Source organism: Dipodomys merriami, unplaced genomic scaffold, assembly GCF_024711535.1.
Source record: "Dipodomys merriami isolate MVZ:Mamm:240054 unplaced genomic scaffold, mDipMer1.0.p SCAF_1093, whole genome shotgun sequence".
Lineage (NCBI taxonomy): Eukaryota > Metazoa > Chordata > Mammalia > Rodentia > Heteromyidae > Dipodomys > Dipodomys merriami.
In genome coordinates, this window is record NW_027202375.1 from 231,418 (window position 1) to 253,555 (window position 22,138).

Genomic DNA, 22,138 nt, shown 5'->3' on the forward strand with positions numbered 1-22,138 from the left:
GATGGGAAGGGGAAACAAAGGAGGAGGCTACAATGCTTGATAAGAAATGTACTCATTATCTTGCCCATGTAATTGTAACCCCTCTGTACAGTATTTTCACAACTAAAAAAAAGAGAGAGAGGATGAGTATGCTGCTGCCAGCTGTGGGAGTGAGATTCGGGAATGGGGCCCTGGAGGTGGGGCAAGGCAAGTACTTCCCATGGTGGAGCTGAATTGATTGTGCCATACTCCTGGTTCCCTTAGTTCTTCCCCACCGGCCTGGGAGGTGGAGTATTGTCATTGGTATACTAGCTTTGGGAAATTTAAAAAGATTGAGTCTATAGTAGTACAAAATAATAAGAACAAGTGCATCACATCATTTGTCATGGGCCGGGATTCTACCTGCAGCCCTTACACAGTGGTCACTTCCTCAGAGCAGGCAGGAAGAGCCAGGCATTGAGTCATCAGGATAGAGGGCAGGATCGGCGCCATGGTCAGCAGGATCAGTAGCATGGTCCTGGTGGTGGTGGCAGACACCGTGTTGGAGGGTTTCCTCAGGTGCTTCTGCTGGGTAGCAGAAAACTCTGGCAGGAAACTCTGGCCTCCATTTCCTGTGAAAAAGCCTGCACGTGACTCTAAGTTGGGCTGAAGCCAGTCTTCTTGGCCTACATGCGTGAACAATACCAATGAGTATAAATTACCATCCTCAGAGCCTTGGGCACTGACTGTGACATCTTGAGCTAGGTAGACAATAGCACCAAGGAGAGGTAGCAGACTGGGAAGGGCGCACCTAGGACTCTATAGGTAGAAGGACGCCAAGGGTTTCCCTCCCCTGCCAAGATTTCCCTTGGTGGAGGCGCTTCCTGTCCGCTTCCCTGTGGCTTGAAAAGTGAAGGCCTCCCATCTCCATATGTCTCCACACCAACAAACTCCACATCCAAGCTTTAGCCCCTCTCTAACTACTCTCCACATGCTCCATGGCCCCAGAATAATCTGAGCCCTAGGAGCTCAGTAGCACTCATTTCCTTCCAGTAGCCTGATCCTGAGTGCCCTTTCCACTTCTTCCTCAGTGAACATGGTGCAGAAATCACTACCTCTCCATGCCCTCACCCCTCAACGAATGAGCCCAGAGATTGGCCTCAAATCCTGTTGGACATTGGACAAACAGCCCATTCTTTTCAACGTCCCACCTTTCACCCATCCTCTCATTAGCACACAAACATTGTGGCAGGCAGCAGAGTTGAATTCACCATCTCGCTCCAATGCATGCATTTGAGGACATACATGGATGAACATAGTGGTGTGCCACTGTGTCTTTGTGGATGAATGTGTATCCGTGTTGTGTCCATGAATGTATGTGAGGTCATGTGTATACCTCTCTCAATAGGTGTGTTGAACATTGGAGTCTCATGTGTAGGCTTCCAAATAGAGAAGACCTCGTCTGTGTCTACACTTGTGAAATTCCCACCCCCATGTGAAGCTCAGATCTTGCATTTCCTTTTTGTTTCTTTTGTTCATTGTTGGCTTGCATGGATTTGAGACAGAATCTCTTGCCTAGGTCAGACTAGCCTTGAACTTGGTATCCTCCTCCAGGAGGCTCCCACTGCAGGAATAAGTGGCCTAGACAAGGACAACTGGTTGGCAGTTTATTCTCTGTCTAGACACAATGTGCAGGGGCTGAATGTCTACAAGAGTGCAGTGAAAATGATGGACACCAGCTGTAGGGTTCCCAAGCCTTGGATGGGCAGAGTCCTTTCAGTGTATGACATCCTCAAGCAGGTGCTGGGTGGAAGCCCTAGGAGTGAGTGGGTGACTGGAGGAGGCAGGCAAGCACAGGCACTTGTACATGGGGAGACAATTAAACTGGAAGGAGGGATCGGGTGTGAGCCCAGTAAGTGGTCCTCATTACCACGACATTAACTGGACAGAGGACAGAGGTTGGAGTGTGTCTAGTTTTGCTCCTGACCTGTCACAGGGCCCAGCCAGCACCCAGAGGCCATTTGCAGAGGTCTGGTCTGAGGCTGAGGCTCAGCAGAGGGGCCCTCTATTGATGCTGTCATCTCCAGAGGTGTCACAAAGCACCAGGCAGTATTTAGGGATGCTGTGCGGCTGAGCCAGCTGAGTTGTATGGAAAGCTGAGGGGCAGCAGGATGTTCTCCTGCTGCCCACTATTCCGCAGAACAACTCCACTGGGAGAAATTGAGATCATTAGGAGGCGATGGGTCATCCCCTGTCCCGGTCGCCTGAGCAGAACTGCATCTTGCACTCCACAGGTGAATCAAGGAGGAGGGAGGGTGTGGAGGAAGAGTGAGTCCCCTCACCTACTACCTTCTGGCAGCCTCAGATCCCATGTGTATTTGACATTCTTGAGTTCGGTGTGTATACGTGTGTGTGTGTGTGTGTGTGTGTGTGTGTGTGTGTGCGCGCGCGCCCCAGACTATTTTCGTTGTATGGCCCAGAGACATTTGCTGTTTTGCTGCTGTTTCCATGTTTGAACTGTGTCTCATTTCTTCACAGCAATTACAGTGGGTGTTAGCCCCCACCCTTCCTAATCCCTGCAAGGCAGGATACCTGCAGGGAGGCAAAGTGAAGAAGCTAGTAGACCACTTAGTGCCTGCCCTGCTCTTCGGAGCTGCCTTGTTTATCCCTGTATTTCTGGGGACATATAGTACTTTCAGGACTGCCCATCACGTATTGAAGCTGCTGTATAAAAGGTAAGCGCCAGCTCTGATCCTCGGGACGGGCCCACGGGCTAGGCCTTGGCATGTGCTGCACTAATGCGGATCTGCTTGGATCCTGGCTACTGGCATGCTAGGACCAACATCCTCACTGCCTGAGGCTGGAGCGGTGCGATGGGCCCTGAACAGGCCTGTCCACATTATGACCTTACACCCCGGGGAGCGCAGGGCTGTGGGCAGAGCTGGGAGAAGCCCCTTCCCTCATGAAGGCCCCCTTCTCTACATTGAGGCCTCACATGGCTGAGACCGCAAGCAAACTCTTTTCCAACTTCACAATGGTGGTATATGTTCCATCTAGGGGTCCTGAACTACCTGAACCTCACTAGGAAGCCCAAGGGAAACGCTGCCTCCCCCGTTGCCCGTTCAGGTGTATGGGAGGAAGCTAGTGGGCTCATCAGCTTGTGTGGGGATGCATTTCCAGACGCTTGACACCACTCAGTGAAAGAACAGGGAAATCCTTGTCATCCTGAGCTCCATCCTGTGCTCAGGAAAACCACTGGGACTGTAGACATCATGTGCAGACACAGTATGTTTGACATTCTCATGGTGTCCCCTAGATACAGCCATTCCCGTGACAATGAGAAGAAGGAAGGCGCGCAGGAGCACCTGCAGCAGTGAGTGTGCCTGGGGGAGGAGGGAAGGCATGTGTCTTCAGAGTGGGTGCAGTGGAGAGCTGGCCTTGGAGAGGCCTGGGCAAAGGAAATGGCAGCCACTCCTGAAGGAAGACTCAAATCCAGGTAGAAATGTGTCCATGTAGGGAGTTAGTCTGGCTTGTTCTGTGCCTGAGGAGGGTGGAAGAAGCTTCTGGCACCATGACCAGGCAGTCCCACGTGCCTGCCCTGGGAAACCTCAGGACCACACAGAACGGGGAGGCCTACAGTGTGTCATCATGGACAATCCTCTAGGATTCCAGGGGCCTCCGTGAGTGCACAAGGGCCAGGATGTGCCCTGGTTGAGAGTCAGGCGAAGACCATTCACACATGGCTCTAGGTCATAGAGGTCACTAGATGCTACCTGAGTGACGACATTCTGGGTTCTCGAGACACTATGCATGAGGACAAAGCACCCCAGGGATGACTGTTTGGGGGCATGCCCAGGGACACTAGGAGGTGGTGTGGGTGGGGTGGGTCTCACTGTGATGTAGGTGGAGTAGCATCCCTTGTGTAGACAATGTCTGCAGTGCAGCCAGGTTACCAGGTCTGCCATGGGGTATAGGCAGGAGTAGGCCCAGGAGCCCAGCTCCCACACCTGTGCTTGAGGGGGTTCTGAGAGGAGGAGAGGCCCAACCTCTGACTCTGCTGCTTCTCCCACTACATCTAGAGCCTTTTTTATATTGGACTCGTGGATGAGAGTATACCCAGCGTGTTGGACTGAAGCACCAGACACGTCCTGCCTGCAACACCTGGGAACCTATTCACACTATGGCTCTGTGGAGGAGCAGCAGGCCCATCTTCTGCTCAGCCAGCTGGAGCACATGCATCTGAAGGAGCCAGAGCTGGAGGGTGAGTAGCATGGGCTGGCAAAGGAGAGAACAGGTGTGGGATTCCAAGCTTTGTCCACCTGAAGGCAGCTCCCATGCTACCATGGGGCCATCAACAGGACAGCCAGGGAACCTGGATGCCGTGGCATGAAACCTGTCCTGGCAGGGCTTCCTGGGGTGGAGTCCAGGGACTAGGGCTTCTCAGCAGGCAGGGGTCTCGTGGCCGTAGGAATGACTGAGGGGAAGGCAGTGCTGTAGGGGATCTTTTCTTGCAGCTGTTCCACCAACTGCCAGGCTTTATGAGAAAATCACTGTCCAACCACTGGCTCCAACACCCTGCGTAGAAGCAGTACTACCATGTCAGTCAGAGCTGGAGCTAGCTGTAGCCTCAGAGGCCCCCTCAGCTCCAGGAGCTGCAGTGGAGCGCCAACAAGAACCCCATGCAGACGGATGTTCTGACTCACCTCGATCAACTGTGACCGAAGAGATCAATCCACCTGCAGGTCAGCCAATGGCCCACAGCCTTGCACCATCTCCAGCACCAAGTCTGGATCTTGACCTGCAATACTCAAGTCTTATTCTATCAAATGAAGGAAGAATGGCTGATCCCTCAGTGCCAGGGGCACTTAGCCCAGTGGTAGCAATGGCTCTAGAGCCAGCCATTGATGCACCAATACATGCCAGTGATGAGGGTATGCCAGTGCCCACTCCAGAAGCCCAGCTGCCTGAAGGCCAGTGTGACCCAATTCTGCAACCCGCCCAAGAAGGAGACGCATCTGCAGTTCAACCAGAGCCCTCCAAACCTATTGTAGTGAGCAGCTCAGGGCCAGAGCTAGACGCTCCAGGAGATGAAAGCCTGGAGTCTGTTCTCAGTCCATCTGGGGAGCAAGTGGAGGCTCTGGGTCCATCTGGGGAGCAAGTGGAGTCTCTGGGTTCATCTGGGGAGCAAGTGGAGTCTCTTGGTCCATCTGGGGAGCAAGTGGAGTCTCTGGGTCCATCTGGGGAGCAAGTGGAGTCTCTCGGTCCATCTGGGGAGCAAGTGGAGTCTCTCGGTCCATCTGGGGAGCAAGTGGAGTCTCTCGGTCCATCTGGGGAGCAAGTGGAGTCTCTCGGTCCATCTGGGGAGCAAGTGGAGTCTCTCGGTCCATCTGGGGAGCAAGTGGAGTCTCTCGGTCCATCTGGGGAGCAAGTGGAGTCTCTCGGTCCATCTGGGGAGCAAGGGGAGTCTCTCGGTCCATCTGGGAAGCAAGTGCAGTCTTGCCCCCTTGCTGGAGAGGCTGACTGCCTTGAGTCTGGTGCTGAGCAGCCAGAGCCACCCGTACAGGAGCCTCTGCCGCCCAGCCGGGATGTAGCACCCGTCCCATCTGTGCAGCTGGAAGCTGACACAGGCTTAGGAGGGGACATTCATCCAGTTACTTATTTTGAGCCGCCAGTGGCTGAAGACGCCGATGGTGTTCTGCCCTGTGCTGCTGAGGAAGAGCCTGCTCGCCCACCAGCTAGTGCGGCAGACAGGCCTGCGGAAACAGACCCAGCTCCCTGGGAGTGTGTGGAGATGGAGGATGTGCAGATTTCCTCCAGGGGGCCATCCCGGATGGAATTAGACATGATGGAATTAGACAGTGATGAGGAGACAGGTCGAGTGCTAGATTGGCTGCCCGAAGAGAAGGCAGATCAGTTCTCCATCATGGCCATCGTAAGTAGCTTGGCAGGGCTGGGCGTGTGGGCTTTCCTTTGCACCTCTACTGCCACACCTGCCTCAGGGCAGAGTCATGCTGACCATTCATTTCATCTTTTCAGAAACTGTTCAAAAAACTCCTCCCTTACCACCTTTTGACCTTTGTGTATGTCCATGCTGACCAAAAGGAGTGTCTGGAGCGCCTGGCACCCACTCTGCTTCCCATACTGGAGCACTGTGAGCAGGTCTCCAGTTGTGTGATCACCACGTGCCTCGGGGACCACAGCATGGAGGCAGCAGAGAGAGCCCAAGTGGTGCAGCACTGGATAGAGGTGGCTCTGGTAAGAGCAGGAGGGGCCCGGGGGCTCTTCTTCCCTTTCCCACTCCCACCAGGGGGCTGCCTGCTCCCTCACAGCCTCTGCCTAACCTACAGCCCTCCTCCTACTCTGCCCTCACTTGGGCTGTGTGCATTCCTGCCCTGCTTCCACTGTCATTCCCCTCCCCCAAGCTGTCCCAGTTCAGCCTAGTAACAAAGGCCCAGCCCCAGGCCAAGCAGGAGCCCAGGAGTTTCCTCCACAGCTCTCCTCACCCATTCTTCACTCCTAGGAGTGCCACCTTCTGAGGAACAGCTGCACCCTCGTTCCCATCATGTGTGCTCTGCAGAGCAGCCAGCTCCAAGGCCTGAAGAAGACGTGGAGATTGATTGGCAGGTGGGTGCACCTTTCTCCTGGGCAACCCTTGCTTCCTCAGCCTAGCGTCCCTCATCTGGGAGCCCAGTGGCAATTCCCCATGGCAGGGACTGCGGCTCTGCCCAACTCAGACACCTATGACCTTGCTTAGGATTTGCCTGTGTGGTTGGGATTCCTTTTGTGCCATACTTTTTCCTTCGGACACAACATGCCCACACCCGTCTGTGCAGTGCTCTTCCAAACAAAACCACACTGGAAATTGGGTGAAACTGGAGGTTTCCCCTCAAGACTTGGCTCCAAACCATGTGACCTTAGGATCACAGTGGATCTCCTTGCACAGCTCTGTTCCCATTAGGATGAAGTCCTGCCCCAAAATGGGCAATGCATTCACACTCCTCCCCTCTCTCGCCCTCTCCCATCTGTCACCTTGTCTCTGTCCCTCCTCCAGGGAGAGTCGGAAGACGTTCCAGGAGCTGAAGAAGATGTATTGCCACGAGCAGGTGTACAAGGTGGTATGAGCCCCAGAATAACTTTTGGTCCAGGGAGGGCGGGCGAGGATTTGCTTTCTGATGGAATTCTAGGAGAGTATCCAACATAGCTTGTCTAGAAGCATCCATCATGGGCTTGGGGCTAGGATAGATTGTATGGGAACAGGAGGCCCCTGGGGACCCAATGGAGTCAGTGGAAGAGGAGGCAAGCTGGGTGCCTGAGGAGGTTGGAGGAAGTGATAGGATTGGGGATGTCCACTTTCCTGTCCAGCTTCCTCCTGAGTGTGGCCTGTGATGAGGCTGCCTCTCTACAACCTGCCTGCCTGGCACCGCCAAGCCAGGCCCTGGCTTGGTTTCTGGGTGGCCTTCCCATCCCAGGAGGGAAGCCTTGCCAGTCACGTGGGTCAGCGGGTTCCTCCAGACCAGGCAGCCACAGAAACATCTTTTAGGGCACGCAAATGTCCACATCCACCCTGGAGACAGGCCCTGCCAGGCTCTCTAGCCTGCCCAGGGCTACAGTGCTGATGGTCACAAGGAGCCTGAGATCTAAAGGCCCAAGCCAAAGCTGTCACACCCCATGGAAAGAAGGGACTCTGGAAGATTGAATGGTTAGAGAATGAAAGCTTTTTACTCCCATGCCCAATGCTGCCAGAGGCAAGAGCCCAAACACAGGACCCTCTGGAAGAAACTCAAGAGAGGCCTCAGGAAGCCTCAGCAACTGGTGAGTAGTGTGCGAGCCTGAGACCAGGGGCTTCCTAGAAGGAGGAGTTGAGGGGCTTCCCCCAACACAACCGACCAGTTGGCCCACTCCCTTATTGCCCCATTACACCCTGCCTCTGCTCAGATGGCATGTTGCAGGAATGCATTGCAGCCACCACAGTAAGGAATGCAAGAGCACAGGAGCAGGTGAAGGGCAGGGCCACAGACCTTGCATGGGTGTCAAGTGTCAGCCCTGGAGGGGACCAGGCCAGATGGATTTCCCCATGCAGGGCTGTGTCTTTGGTATGGGGTAGAGGGTGGATCATTGAGGAATGAGCCTGTCTTGCCCCAAGTTCTGCTAGATAGATGGCTCCATGGGACTGGGGTAAGTCGGGTTCTTGCGAGGAGCTTAACAGGACCCTTCTGATCTTTCTGCACCCAATGCCACAGGAGTATCCCGAGGGCACAGTCCCTTACCTGGGCACCATCCTCAGTCACCTGGCCTCACTGCACAAAGACCAAGATTCCAAGGATGTGAGTGAACAGGGCCCCAGCCCTGGGAAAGCAGATTGGGGACAAAGAGCCTCTCCCTGCCCCTTGGCCTCCAGCAAGAGCCCACGTCTTCCCCAGCCCCAGAGTGCCAAGCACCACAGCAATCCTACTTATGATGCCCTATCCCCTCAGACCTCAGTGCTGCTGATGGCATTTGGCCATGTCTCAGAGGGAGGTCAGTGAGGGTGGCAGTGTGACAGCAGGTGCTCAAGCTGACATAGCATGTGGGAATAGCATGGCCTTGTCCCTGAAGCCTCAGTCTCTGCCATGTCCACAGAGAATTGAGCAGTGAGCAACCTGTCCTCAGGCCCCTGGCATCCCTGCCCTAGACTGAGAGCAATCCTAGTCCAGCTGTGCACCCAGCCTGCCCTCTGCTGGAAGGACTTGGTAGGGCGCCAAGTGGAAACAGCATTTTCTTAGCACATATTCTTTGCTCTGCAGGGCTCTTGGCTGAACATAAAAAGACGACGAGAGGTGAGAAAATGACACCTTCCTCTGCAGGCAGCCAGCTGTGCGGGTCCCTTAGGTCCTTCCTTCCCTCTGATGTGGATGGTCACATCACTTGTCCTCCAGAGGTCAGGAGATGGGGCCTTGAGCTGGGGATCTAGGACAGCTTGCTGGGGTTGGGCACTGGATCTCAGTAGAGAAAGGCGAGTGTGTTGGGGAGAGACAAGAGTGAAGCCAAGTGAAGACCTGAAGTCAGCTGCCTGGCCTACCTTGCCCTGGTCCAGGTCCATCACCACTGTGTCCTTTCTCTCAACCAGGAATTCAAGGTGATGGCCCTGGTCAAGGAACTACAGGGCTCATGTAAGGAGCTCGAGGTAGTTCCTGACATGAAGTTCGTATCTTGGTTTAATAATATGAACCACCTGAATCAATTGGAAAGGTGAGCTGGGGTAGGCAGTGGGGGCAACAAACATGGGAATCCCCAGCACCAGTCCATGAGAGCCTGTTGCCTGAGTCAGCCTCCCACCAGACCTGTTGAAGGAAGGGTATATGAGCTCCTGAGTCCCCAGGGCCCCTGGGAGGGAACCCCCAGGGTGGAGCCTGCTGTCCAACCAGCTACTTCTTGTCTTAGCTCCAAGCTATCCAGGGAGCTGGAGCCTCCCCGCCGGGTACTTGTCCTGAGCAGGAACAACAAGAGGAGCCCTCCCCTGCGGAAGCGCTCAGGAAAGTAAGTACATTGGCCCAGGGGCCAGGGACTCCCCAGGGTCTGGGTGGTGGGACAGGCAGCCTGATGAGCTGGGGCTGCCCTCCCACCAACTGCCACACAAGCCTTTGTCTGGGTGGTGTGGCCTGACCTCTGCCCACCTCACTTCCTTCATTGGGGTCCCACGGTGGTCCTCAGAGGATTGGGCACATGGCTACTTGCAAATGAACATTAATGAAGGCTGCCTCAAGCCCAGAGGGCAGTGGGTGTGGGACAGCCCTGTGGGCTCAGGGAAGCCCTGGAATTAAGGCAATCTCTCCATTCAGTTGCCAGGCTTCAACAAGAAAGCTCAGTGACAATGGCAGCTCCCAGTGGGAGACAAATGAACAGCTCAGCGGTGGAAGGGGCAGCCATGTACCCAGCGTGCACTTGAGCTGCTCACCCAAGCCTTCTTCACACTGCAACATGGCAAAGATGACAGAATATGAGGGAATCTTGCCGTTCCTGAGCCCCCAGCCCACCAAGAGAGCTGGGCATGGGGCTCTATCCTAGGCTGCCCTTTCATCAGCCACAATTTTGCCTGATTTCCAGTAAAAGATTAAATTGAAACACTAATAGTCTGTTTATATAATTTCTCAGCAATAACATGGTTTTTGTGGGTGCTTTTCTTTCTTTGCCTTAGTTAATGGCAGAGACTTCCACATATCCTACTTGAAGATGAAATCTTTTCAGGCTTGGAGGTCATTTTTTGCAGAATGAGGAAGAACAGGTCCCGCTCGGGGCTAGGTTTGGAAGTGTTCTCACGGACCATTCCACAAGCCTTGAAATCTGAGTGTTGAAACGTCTCCTGTGCAACAGCCTTGATCTATATGGGAATCCACCCTCAATCTGCTGGGAGGGACTGGAGTCACGATGCACAACTGCAGGACCCTGGGGGAAAATCAAAGAGAGGCCACCAGACCCAGGGCAGTGCTCTAGGGAGGGAGACACTGAGCTGCAAAAAGAGCTAAAGACAGTCACACCAAAATCACAGTTCTTCCAAAGCAAGTACCTGCCTAAATCCCTAAGTACACTGATGAAGGGAAACACAGGGAAACATGGAAATGACCTGACATCACGGAACATAATCAGTCAAATGCCAGAGCCCTAGGTAATATAAATCCTCTTCACCCATCATTTCACTGAGATCAAATAATTCTTCTATAGTTGCCCTCCTGGGCACTTATTCAGGTTACTGGAAGACTTGTCATCTTTGTTCCATTAGACAGTTGAAGATAGCAGCCATGGCAAGAGCATTTCACCTTTATTTTTCCTTCACTATCCCCAAGTTTCAGTGGACAAAATGCCCAGCAGGCCAAGCAGACAAACATGACCAGCAAGGAACTTAGGGGCTGTGCACCTAGAATCCTTCATAGAACATGTCCTATAGAGGTCACGAGATTGTTACCCAGGTATTTGTGGTTTTAATTGTTACAGAAATGTTTGTGGTTTATGCACTTGCAAAATAACTGCTAAGGTTCACTTCTCTACACCAGCTTGCTTGCACCTACTCTAACAGAATGCATGTTTAGCCTTTATAAACATGGAGCTACCTGAGTTTGGGGCTGCTCACTCCCAAGTTGAGTTAGCACCAGTCTGTCCATCCAGTAAACTCCAGCTTTTAAAGATAGTGTTCAGCATCACTGAGTTTGCCCAGCGGGTCAGTCCACCTCCACCTGACCCCATTTGTGTTTAAAACTGTGTGAAAACAAGAGCCCCAGAATTGATTCCCCAGGCTGGAGTCAAAACTGCAATTCTCTCAATCTCTGACATCTTAGTGAAGTAGGGATGCTGGGTCTAACCAGTGCCATCATGGCCACATAGTGGATAGCATACTGGGTTTAACTGGGGCCATCTTGACTTCCAGGTGAAGGAAGAGGAATTCCCATTCCCCCCCCCCCAGGTGCTGGGCATGCCTGAATTGGGAGAGGCAGGGGTGGGGACTTGGATAATGTGTTACTGGACCGTGCTCTGAACTTTCCTGTGCCCTGTCCCCTGACGTGACACTATTTTAGGGCAGACAGCTCAGAAGCCTTTAAGCCAGGCCTCATGTGCTGTGTCCATATCCTGACTCTCCTCTGATCAACATGGCCTCCATTGTGGTTCATATGGGTTGTTGGTATGGTTTTTCTGCTCTTTATTTCTTCTCTGGTCTCCCGACTCAGTTTTCTAACAGTGTGAAGTGTCTTCACAGGACTGCAAGTCTTTGCGACAGGAGTCTGCCTGCAGATGCCAACTTTTTAATGAAGACTCCCAATTTGGCCTCTCAAAAGGTGGCTTCTCTGGATCTTCCAAGTGGTTTTACTTTACAACATTAGTCCCTCCTCTTGCCTGATCAAGGAACACATCCTGCCTCTGTCATTTCTTCCCAAAAAGATACTGGTAGGAAAGAAACTCATGTGATTAAGTCCTGTCTTGTTATGAGTGTCGATGTATGCAAATTGTCCACAAGAGATAAAATGACCTCCTAGTGTTTAAAGGGGAAAGCAATCAAATCACAAGAAAGACAAATTCTGACCAGTCTTTGATTCTGAAAATAATGGCTTTGTCCTGACACTATTACACTCACCACTGCAATTATGTTTATTAAGACAGTGCCATCTAGACCCTTACCTACCAATGAACCATCCTTGAGTTACAGATATTCAGGTCATACTTCATTTTTGATTGAGAGTCTAGGTGTAGGAGAAAAGAGTTCCTCAACTCCACGTATTAGTTTGCTCATGAGAGGACTTGATTTGACTTAAGACCCTTTTCCTCTTGCAAAAGTATGTGAAAATACATAGCATATAAAGCCACCGGCTTTTGGTTTGAATTGTTTGCTGTGGGAGATAAGAAGTAGCATTCCCTTCATAGTCTTATCTGTAGAAATTAAAGATCCAGGAGATATTGGCAAATAAAAGGGGAAAACATGTAGCAAAGCCTTCTGATTAAGGAGACCACAACCAGGCCAGGATGCCAACATGGCTGTATCTTCATCTAGGTATCTGTTGAGAAGCTACTGTGGGCCATGATCTCTACCAAGTCCTTTATACCTTCCCTAAAGTCTTCCCTACAGTCTGGTGAGGTGGACATTGGTATTCCATCTTGCTAAGGAGAAAGTTGTGCCTGTGCCAGCTCACACAGCTTGCCATGAGCTGAAGTGTTTTGGCAGGAGATGGCACAGTTTTCAGGCCCAGGAGGCCAGTGTTGCAAAGGCTGAGGGTCTTACTGCAAACTCTTTCTCATTCACACTGTGGCCATGCATCCTGGCACATAGCATCCTGAAGCCCTGAGGAGCTCAGCTCCACACAGTATCCTTGTTCTCACATTATGAGTAAATCATTATAAGATGCATGCACAATGAACCAGATTAACGTAACAGAAACTCAAGCATCTAGTGAAACATTTTGTTTGTTTCAGGGGTTTTTTTGTGTGTGTATGCTGGTCCTGAGGCTTGAACTCAGGGCCTATGTGCTTTTAGGCCTTAGCTTTTAGGCTCAAGGCTAGTGCTCTACCACGTGAAATGCTGCTCAAGTTCCAGCTTCCTTGGTGGCTAACTGGCGGCAAGTCTCACCTCATCCTGCTCAGGCTGGCTGGAAACCAAGATCCCCAGAACTCAGCCTCCTGAGATGCTAGTGTTACAGGTGTGAGCCACTGGCTCCAGGCTCAAACTAAATTTGAGTAGCACCGTCTCCTATTTCATTGGAAGATTCCAAACTAAATGGGACTGATCTGAAGGAAAGTTAGTGACATGAAATCTCATCCTGTTCAAGCATAGCATCTAATGTAATCTTGCTAAATAGTAAGCCATCACTGGAGAATCGATGAACACATGAAGCCATCCATCTGACATACAAATTAATCAAATTAGGATATGAAATGGAAATTGAACACATTCATGTAATCCCATGTACCCAGGTCAAGGCCCAGCTGTGTGGCCACATACCTGATGAAGGAGTTCATCTAAGAGGGGCTTCCAGCAACACAAACTACAACCAGAGAACAAGGATGCCCTCAGCACACTGCTGCCAGCACAGGTCTTTAGAGCCAAGACTTCTCACCAGGAACTTCAGTGGTATTCAGTAAACAGACTTTCAGTATAAGTCTCTTGGCCTGATTCAGGAAGTTTCCTATCTGTATATCTGTATCCATTATATACTAAAGTTGTAAAAGATCATTCGGGGTCAATGCAGCTTATTCAAATAATTTCCTGTATTGCTAGTTCATATACTTGACATTTGTAAAAATATAATAAACTCATAATGGCATGTACCTGTCACCTCTCTACTATCTGTGAGCAGACCTGGCAGTATCACAGAGAAGATTAGTGTAAAGCAAATTGCTAGAATGAAAGCCTGGGCTTTTACCTTGACATCGCCAAACCTAGCTGGGAAGTTGTGTGTGCTGGTGCTGAGGCTGAAGTGGTAGAGAACATTTTCCTTCATGGTTGCTAGGTTTGGATTGGAAAGCTGAGTGAGGCAGTCCCTGTTAGAAACAAGAAAATGAGTTGATATTGTTCAACCATGTTGGAAAGCAGTATGGAGGTTCCACAAAAGACTGCACATAGAGCCCCCTTATGACCCAGCAATCCCACTTTTAGGCATTTACCCAAATGATCACAAACAAGACCACACTAAAGCTACCAGCACAACTATGTTTATTACAGCATTATTTACCATAGCTAAGATATGGAACTAACCCAGATACCTCTCAGTAGATGAATGAATGAAGAAAATGTGGTATATACACAAAATTGAATTCTATACTTCCATCAGAAAGAATGACATTGCCCCATTTGTTAGAAAATGGAAAGACTTGGAAAAAATTATATTAATTGAAGTAAGCCAGGCGCAAAGAAACAAAGGTCCTATGGTTTCTCTTATTTGCAATAATGAGTATATGTCTGGAACAATCAGAAAAGGTCAAAAAGCTATGTACATATGACCAGATAAGATGATGTTAAGCGAAATGAACTCCAAGATAGGGACACAAGTCGTTTTTTCTTGCTATTGTTTCTAACATATTCATAAGGCACCATGTGATTTTTTGTTGTTGTTTTGTATGTTCCTCTGCCTATTTTCACTGTATTTGATATTGGTATAATTTGAGGAGGGGAAGGGAAAAAACAAAAAGTTTTAATAGGGATACAGGTTGACCCATTGCAACAATGATATGTAGAAGACACTGTTGAAAAACAAACTTTACAATTTAGGCAGGGGTGGGGGGTAGAGGGGAGTGTAGTTGTGGAGGTGGGAAGGAAGAGATGGAAAAAAACAAAGGAGAGGCAACAATCCTTGAAAAGAAATGTACTTACTACCTTGCTCATGTGACTGTAACCCCTCTGTACAGTATTTTCACAATAAAAACTTACTTTAAAAAAAAGAAGAAAAGGGAAGAGAAAAGACAAGACTACTCATTCCAAGTCTGTAGGCTGTAGCCTTTTTCCTGGATCTCAGTTAATAGTCCCACAACCCACTTCACCCTTTGTATCTCACCACGATCTTGACACCAAAAAGTCCTTTTTGATTAGCTGGATTTTTCATAGTTATTAATCATAATATGCTGGCTATTTTCAGTAAATTCTGAAAACCAGAGAAATGATAGTGGTTGGATCTAGAGGAAAATTTCCCCAGCAACCACTGCTTGCTTATCTTCATCTAACTTTGATTCCCCCGGCATTTGTAAAACACTTCTTTGAAAATGCCAGCCATTAAGACCCTGCCAGGGGAGCTTTGAAAAGGAGAGTTTGTTGTTGTTTTTGCAGTGCTGAGGGTTGAACTCTGGACCTCACTCCTGCTAGGGAAGTGCTCTACCACCAGGCTACATGCCCAGCCTGGGAATGACTTCTAGAAGTACAGTCCTTCGTCCTGTAACACCAGGAAACAAAAGCCAAGCACAGTGCAGACAAAGAGTATTTATGATCAGTCAGATGAGCAAAAGAAGAGGTTTTCCTAGTGTTGGGTGGTACTGTGGGCAATGGGGTTAGAGGCCCTGTGCTGGCCTCAAGGAAGGATCCTGGGTTGTACACCTCTGGCAATGCCTTCAGGCTTTCTGCAGTACCCACTGACCAGATGCTCCCAACTTTTATGTTATTCTGGATCCTGGGAACCATCAGGAGCAGCACTGTCCACAATGGTCAGATGGACTGGCCTTCTCTGTGTTCTGCCTCTCCTATGGTCATCACACAGGGTATATAATCTGGTGAGTGGCCCAGGTGTCCTTATCAATAGATCACAGACCAGTGCCTTGACTTCCAACCACTCCTGCCCTACCCTCTCTCCACCTCCCATGCAGCTGGCACCAGACCAAAATTTACTGGCACTTTAAGAGGTGAGGGCCAGGCTGGTCTCCTCCCTAACTCTAAGCTGTGACCCATTTTGCATATTACCTATGTCCCAGGATCAGATACTTTCCTACCAATCTGCACCAGGCAAAACCAGCATTCTCATGGACCATTACACACGTCCTAACAGGGGAGTGACACAGCTCCAGCTTTGGCCAGACGCTCCCCCGGTATATGTTTTCCCCAGTCTGACTTGTGCTGGTGTTGAGCCATCTCTGTCTATTTCTATTCACTGAGAGAAGAAGGGATTGGGAGATCCTGGAGAGTCACAGTCCCCAGGGATCCTTAAGACAGACAGGTGGTCAGAGAAGCCAATTTCCTGGTCCTGGCCTCACCTCTGCTGGCACCTTCCTGAGTCTACTTCCTCCTTCCCCTGGTATTCATTGGACTTTGAGGCTTCCACCTCCTGACCTTCCTCCCTTCATCTCAGCCCTCTGCTTAGCCAGGACTATTTAACAACTTCATGGGCAATGGCAGTTGAAAGCTCGGTTGAGAAAGGGCTAAGGGTGACCATGTACACTGGAGGAGGTAGGGGTGATGGTCTGAGGTTATCCACAGGGGCCTTGAATCAATATAAACACCAGAGGAGAGCTGGGCGCTGGTGGCTCACGCCTGTAATCCTAGCTACTCAGGAGGCTGAGATCTGAGGATCGCGGTTCAAAGCCAGCCTGGGCAGGAGAGACCGTGAGACTCCTATCTCCAATAAACCACCAGAAAACCAGAAGTGGCGCTGTAGCTCAAGTGGTAGAGCGCTCGCCTTGAGCTGAAGAGCTGAGGGACAGCGCCCAGGCCCAGAGTTCAAGCCCCACGACCGACAAAAAAAAAAAGACCAGAGGAGAGAGAAGAAAGATGTCACCTCCTGTGCCAACTGGAGCCTCATGGAATGACAATGATGAACCAATTAACACACCCTGTGAACTCACCTGTCCCCAGAGGCTACCTGGTGAAACGTGAGCTAATAGTCCAGGTGGAATATGGGCACTAGTACAGGAACCCTCTTATGCACAGTGAGAGCGAGGTAGTGACAAGAGCCCTCCCACCTGCCTGTTGCAAGCTGAGAATATGCTGCCCAGGAGACTCAAATATTTGCAAACCTCTCCCCTTAAAATCTTGATTTTTCTGGGTGCTGGTATCTCATGCCTATCATCTTAGCTACTGAGATCTGAGGCAGACAAATCAGTTCAAAGGCAGACAAATCAGAAAGATTCTTATCTCCAAGTAACCAGCAAAAAGTTGAAAGTGGAGCTATGGCCCAAGTGGTAGAGAGCTAACTTGAGGAGAAAAAGCACCCTGGCTGTTGGGTCTTCGTCCGTCCTTGGACAGATGGGGTCCAAGGAAAGGTAAGTGCGAAGTGCAGCTGCTCGCCTGCCCGTTCCCCAGCCTCCCTTAGCCCCAGAGACAATCAGATGCCGCGGGAAGTCAAACCAAGCAGGAACTCGTTTATTAACAGGGAGCATCCCCTTTTTAAAGCAAAAGACTGCGTGGGAAGGGAGGAAATGAACCAACCAATCACTGAAAGGCCATACCTTATCATGCACCTAAGTTTCCATGAGTTGTTTACACACTGAGCCTAAACAAATCCGGCTCTGCCCACTCAACTTCCTCTCAGGGCCATCTTTGCTGCCTGCGTTCCCCACAGATTTCCCCACACCAGGCCTTTAAATTCAGTATTGCCGTGTGTGTGTGTGTGTGTGTGTGTGTGTGTGTGTGTGCTCACATCTGTGTGTGTGTGCATGGGGCATGCACTGGTGTGCACGCACACACACACAAATCAATGTATCAGTGTGAACCTAGCATGTTCTGTGAAGGAGTAATGGTCCCTTCATGATTCCTGACTAGAAACCAGACTGGAGAAGCTATGGTGGGGAATGACAGAGCTAAGGTCTAGTACAAGGAGACAAAATGCACATAAACTCTAGGTGCTAATAAATATCCATTAAAATTATACTTTTAGCCACGTGCTGGTGGCTCATACCTGCAATCCTCACAAGTCAGTAGGCTAAGGTCTGAGGATCACAGTTTAAGCCAACCCAGACTAGAAAGTCCATGAGTCTCTATGTCTAATTATCTACCAGAAAATTGGAAGTGGAGCTGTGGCTCAAAGTGGTAGAAGGCTGGCTTTGAGAAAAACAAATTCAGGGCAGCACCAAGGCTGAATTCAAGCCTCAAGACTGACCAAAAATAAATGAATGAATGAATGAAGAAATGAAGAAATAGGTAAATAAAGAAGATTCTTAATTACTTTGTCAAAAACCCCAAGCTTGAAACCCCTTATGACAAAATGAAGCTAAAACTAGTGAGGTTTGACATGACTATACAAACGATAAACCACGAACTGTCACCATGGAAAGATCTCATTCCACAAGGAGCCCTTGGTACCTCCCTAGAATCTACCCAGATGTCAAATCATGTGTCCCACCAGAACAATAGCATCTTCTCTTGGTTTATCTGTTCCAAGTTATCACCTTTGGAAGTCACACACCTGAGCAACATTATTAGCGTCCTACTGGCTTAGTGAAGACAACAACCCTGATGTGTAGATTGTGATCACAGTTGCCTGGCTTTCTTCAGAAAACTTCTGAGGGCCACTTTAGCTGAAAATACTGAGTGTTTACTAGAAGCTATGGCTATCTGATGGATGGTTAAAGTGAGAGAAAGCCTTGAAATGTCCATCTTCATCTCATTCTGACCCTTTGCTACACTGACCTGTGAGGCAGATCCTACTCAGTAGTGCATGTAGCCACGTCGATCATTTTTTTCAACATCTGTATACAAAACTATTGTCTGTTAGAGCTGGTCTGTGTTTCTTCTACCACACCCAGGCCATACCAGGAGGTCAGGGTATTACAACTATGAGTAATTTGGCTGTTCCCGGGTTCAAGCATTGCTCTTCTGAAAACCTCAAGGCAGGATGCTTGCACACAAGAAGAAAAACATCTTTGACACATCCACGACCAATGGAAATTCACCAAACTCATTAGCCATGCTAATTATTGAACAATGAGCTGCAGACTAGCTCACCATGGTACACTGCTTTATTCCTACAGTGCAAGCTCAAATCCCAGTAAAGAGCTGGGCACTAATGGCTAGCACCCCATAAACTTAGCTACTCAGGAGGCTGAGATATGAGAAACTTGGTTAGAGCCAGCCTAGACAGAAAACTCTTTTCTCCAATTAGCCACCCAAAAGCCAGAAGTGGAGCTGTGACTGAAGTAAATCTGTGAAAGAGAGGAAGAGAGGGTGGAGGATAGGAAGGAGGAAGAGTAAATATTTAGTGTTTCTTTTTAGAGCCTAGAAAAACTTGGAAGTTTCACTTTCTGTTTTCTATTTGGTTTGCATTTTAAGTTATAAAGCTCAGTAGATGTAATCAAAACACACTTAGACAAAAAAGCCAAGATAGTCAAGTGTCAGAGGCTCACACCTGTCATCCTTGCTATCCAGGAGCCTGAGATCTGAGGAACATAGTTCAAAGCCAGCCTGGGCAGGAAAGTCTGTGAGACTCTTATCTCCAGTTCATCATCAAGAAGTCAGAAGTTGATCTGTGCCTCAAGTGGTAGAGCACTAACCATGAGTAAAAAAAGCCTAGGTCCTGAATTCAGGCCTCTGTATGTGTGTGCATGCACACCTACACATACACACGGGTGTGCACCAGATAAAGAAATACGGATCTCTCTTTTCCTTTCTTCTGGTCTTAAGGCTTAGTACAGCCACTTCTGCTTTTCAGGAGGGAGTTGATTGGAGATGAATCTTACAGGCTTGGATGCGTGGGCTAGCTTCAAACCGCTATCCTAAGATCTCAGCCTCCGGAGTGACCAGTTTTACAGGCATGAGCCACTTAATCTATCTTTTCTAGCTAACCTATTAATAATGGCCAGCAGTGCTGTGAATACCTGAACCAATATCTGAGCCTAATGAACCTGCGCTGGATGTCTGCAGACATGGAGGGAGACCCTGAAGGTCAAATTAGCCTCCAAAGAATGGAAAGAAAGAATGGTGGATCCGCTGAGAAGTGAGCGACTTTATTTAGCCCAAAATGTAGGAGCACAAGTTACACAAACGGAAAGGTGAACAGACAATGGCTGGCCCTGAGCATAACCAGAGAAAGCCTGCGAAGAGTGAGTTTTGGATATTCCTTCTAGTAAGAACTGGGGTTTGAAGCCAGACCAGGCAGAATAGTCCATGAAACTCTTCTCTCCAATTAAGCACCAAAAAACTGGAAGTGGAGCTGTGGCTCAAGTGGTAGAGCACCAGCCTGGTCAAAAAGCCCAGCAAGAGCACGAGGCCCCGAGTTCAAGTCCCAATACCGGCGCGCACACATGCACACACACAGGTGCGCCCGCACACACCCGAATGCAGCAGTCGCGGCCCTGTGGGCAGGGGGCAATCCTGGACAGCCGCTATCCCTGCAAACTCTGGTCTCCTGGGAGCAAACCTCCCCGGGCGCGGTGGGCTGGCGGTTGGCGGGAGTTCGCGGCCTAGCCCGCGGTGCCCTTCGCGGTGCAGACCGAGCCTGGGCCAGCTGGCAGGGGGTGCGGACGCGAGAGCAGAGCGGCCACCTGACCCCGAGGGTGCGTGTCTGCGCGCTCAGCCGAGCGGCGGGGGACCGGCGGGGTGCGGCGCTCCGCCACCCGCGTGGCAGAGCCGCGGGGCCTCCACGCACCGCTCCGGAGGGTCGCGGGGGCTCCGGGTGCGGGAACCAGCCGCCGCCGCTGTCCCGAGAGCCCGGCTAGTCTGTAGTTTCCTGGCCCGCGCCGCGGGGTCACTCACCTCGGGCGGGCGGAGGGGGGAGAGGGCGCCCGGGGCCCGGGGAGGGGGCTGGGACCGCGGGTCGGCGGGGAGGAGCTCCGGGCCGGGAGGGGAGGGCCCCCTGTGGCCGGCGGGGAGGGGCCGTAGGGAGGGAGGCGACGGGGCTCCAGGGCGGACCAGGATGGTTCCAAGCCCGGACAGGTGCTGGGGGACCGACCGGGAGGGGGCCGGGGCCGCCGGGACCTCCTCCCTCCCCGCCGCCTCCCTGGACTAGGGGGACGATGACCGGGACGCGCCCGCCGAGCTCCGGACTGGGGCGAAGTCTGGGCGCGGAGTGCGGGAGTGGGGGTGCGGCGTCCCGGGCCGGGGCGCAGGGCCGGGGACCCAGACTCCGCTGGCGGGGACCTGGGCTGGAATCACTGCCCAAATGAATGACCTAACAGCTTCAGTGCTGGATGTGATGAGAGGGGAAACAAAGCTGAAGATAGAATGTTTTAACGAGAATTTTCCTTTTCTCCTGTGAGGAGATTTCAGGTAGTTTTCCTTTCCTTTCTCAATTTTTCTTCAAGGATGATTTAGAAATAAGTATGCTCTTTTCAAGTGGATATTTTGGTTCAGCTATTTATTGTTCTTTCTAGTTTTATTGGATTATAAGCAACAAATATGTACCAAAATTTACAATCTTTTTGTAGAGTTTTCTTTATAAACGGAAAATTTATTTGAGATCAATAAAGTTGTGTATTGATATTGCATCTGGTACAGATGACCTGTGATCCACTGTCTATAGCAGACGAATTTTCTATTCTTATTTTAATCTACTAACAGATATTTGTCATTTAAGGTAAAGTATTTTTGCCTAATAATTTAATTCTTGTCTACTTCAATGTGAGGTTAGTTGTGTCATAATGTGTGTGTGTGTGTTGATCCTGGGGCTTGAACCCAGGGCATGGGCACTGCCCCTAAACTTTGTGTTCAAGGCTACCACTTGTGGCTTTTTTGTGGTTCATTTTAGATAAGAGTCTCTTGGACTTTCCTCCACAAATGGACTTTGAACTGCAGTCCTCAGATCTCAGCCTCCTGAGGAGCTAGGATTACAGGCATGAGCCACCAGTGCCCTGCATGATGTCAGTTTTTATCATTGTTGGTGACACACCACACCGGTAATTTACTCCCTACTCTTCTCTCAGGCAAATCTATCATAGCCCCTGCTGGCTTGTCCTATTTCAAGTCCAACCACGGTCCTTTGAACCTGCAATCAACCATGGAGGTACACGCACAGGTGCATGCCACCACATCTAGCTTACTGTTTGAGATGCGGTCATGCTAACAGTTTTACTTGCCCTGGCCCTGAACTGTGATCCTCCCAATTGCTGCCTCCCCACTAGCTGGGAATACGTGCATGAGTCTTGTGTCCAACCTCATGTAATGTTTATCAGGCACAAGGAAGGTGGAAGGAGGATGTGAGGAGATGGATAAGAGACTGGGTTGGGAAGGATAATGCATGGCTCCAATCTATGCCTTAGGACCAAGGCCATGAGACTGAATAGCTGGGTCTCATGTTCACAATGAGAAGCAGAA

At 50.3% G+C, this 22,138-nt stretch overlaps 1 protein-coding gene and 1 long non-coding RNA gene across 3 annotated transcripts in view; one reads left to right on the forward strand and one right to left on the reverse strand.

Annotated features, from left to right (window-relative positions):
* On the forward strand, positions 1–10,065 carry LOC138815438 (uncharacterized). Of its 2 annotated transcripts, XM_070004856.1 has the most exons (14): positions 5–2,252; positions 2,497–2,693; positions 3,275–3,331; positions 4,038–4,219; positions 4,473–5,890; positions 5,995–6,213; positions 6,479–6,582; positions 7,010–7,070; positions 7,702–7,770; positions 8,199–8,282; positions 8,742–8,774; positions 9,065–9,186; positions 9,379–9,474; positions 9,777–10,065. In XM_070004856.1, the coding sequence occupies exons 1-14, from the start codon at positions 2,130–2,132 to the stop codon at positions 10,000–10,002; spliced, it is 2,991 nt and encodes a 996-aa protein (XP_069860957.1). In that variant the 5' UTR covers positions 5–2,129; the 3' UTR covers positions 10,003–10,065. The 2 variants fall into 2 exon arrangements, with proteins under 2 accessions (XP_069860967.1, XP_069860957.1); XM_070004866.1 differs by lacking the exon at positions 9,065–9,186 and having other exon boundaries at positions 1–2,252; positions 9,777–9,908.
* The window catches only part of LOC138815449 (uncharacterized), an 18,041-nt gene continuing 5,921 nt past the window's right edge, over positions 10,019–22,138 (reverse strand). Inside the window, exons 3-4 of the long non-coding RNA XR_011368320.1 lie at positions 13,839–13,956; positions 10,019–10,380 (exon numbers count right to left, since the gene is read on the reverse strand). This is a non-coding gene — a long non-coding RNA (uncharacterized lncRNA). The remainder of the gene's footprint in view (positions 10,381–13,838; positions 13,957–22,138) is intronic.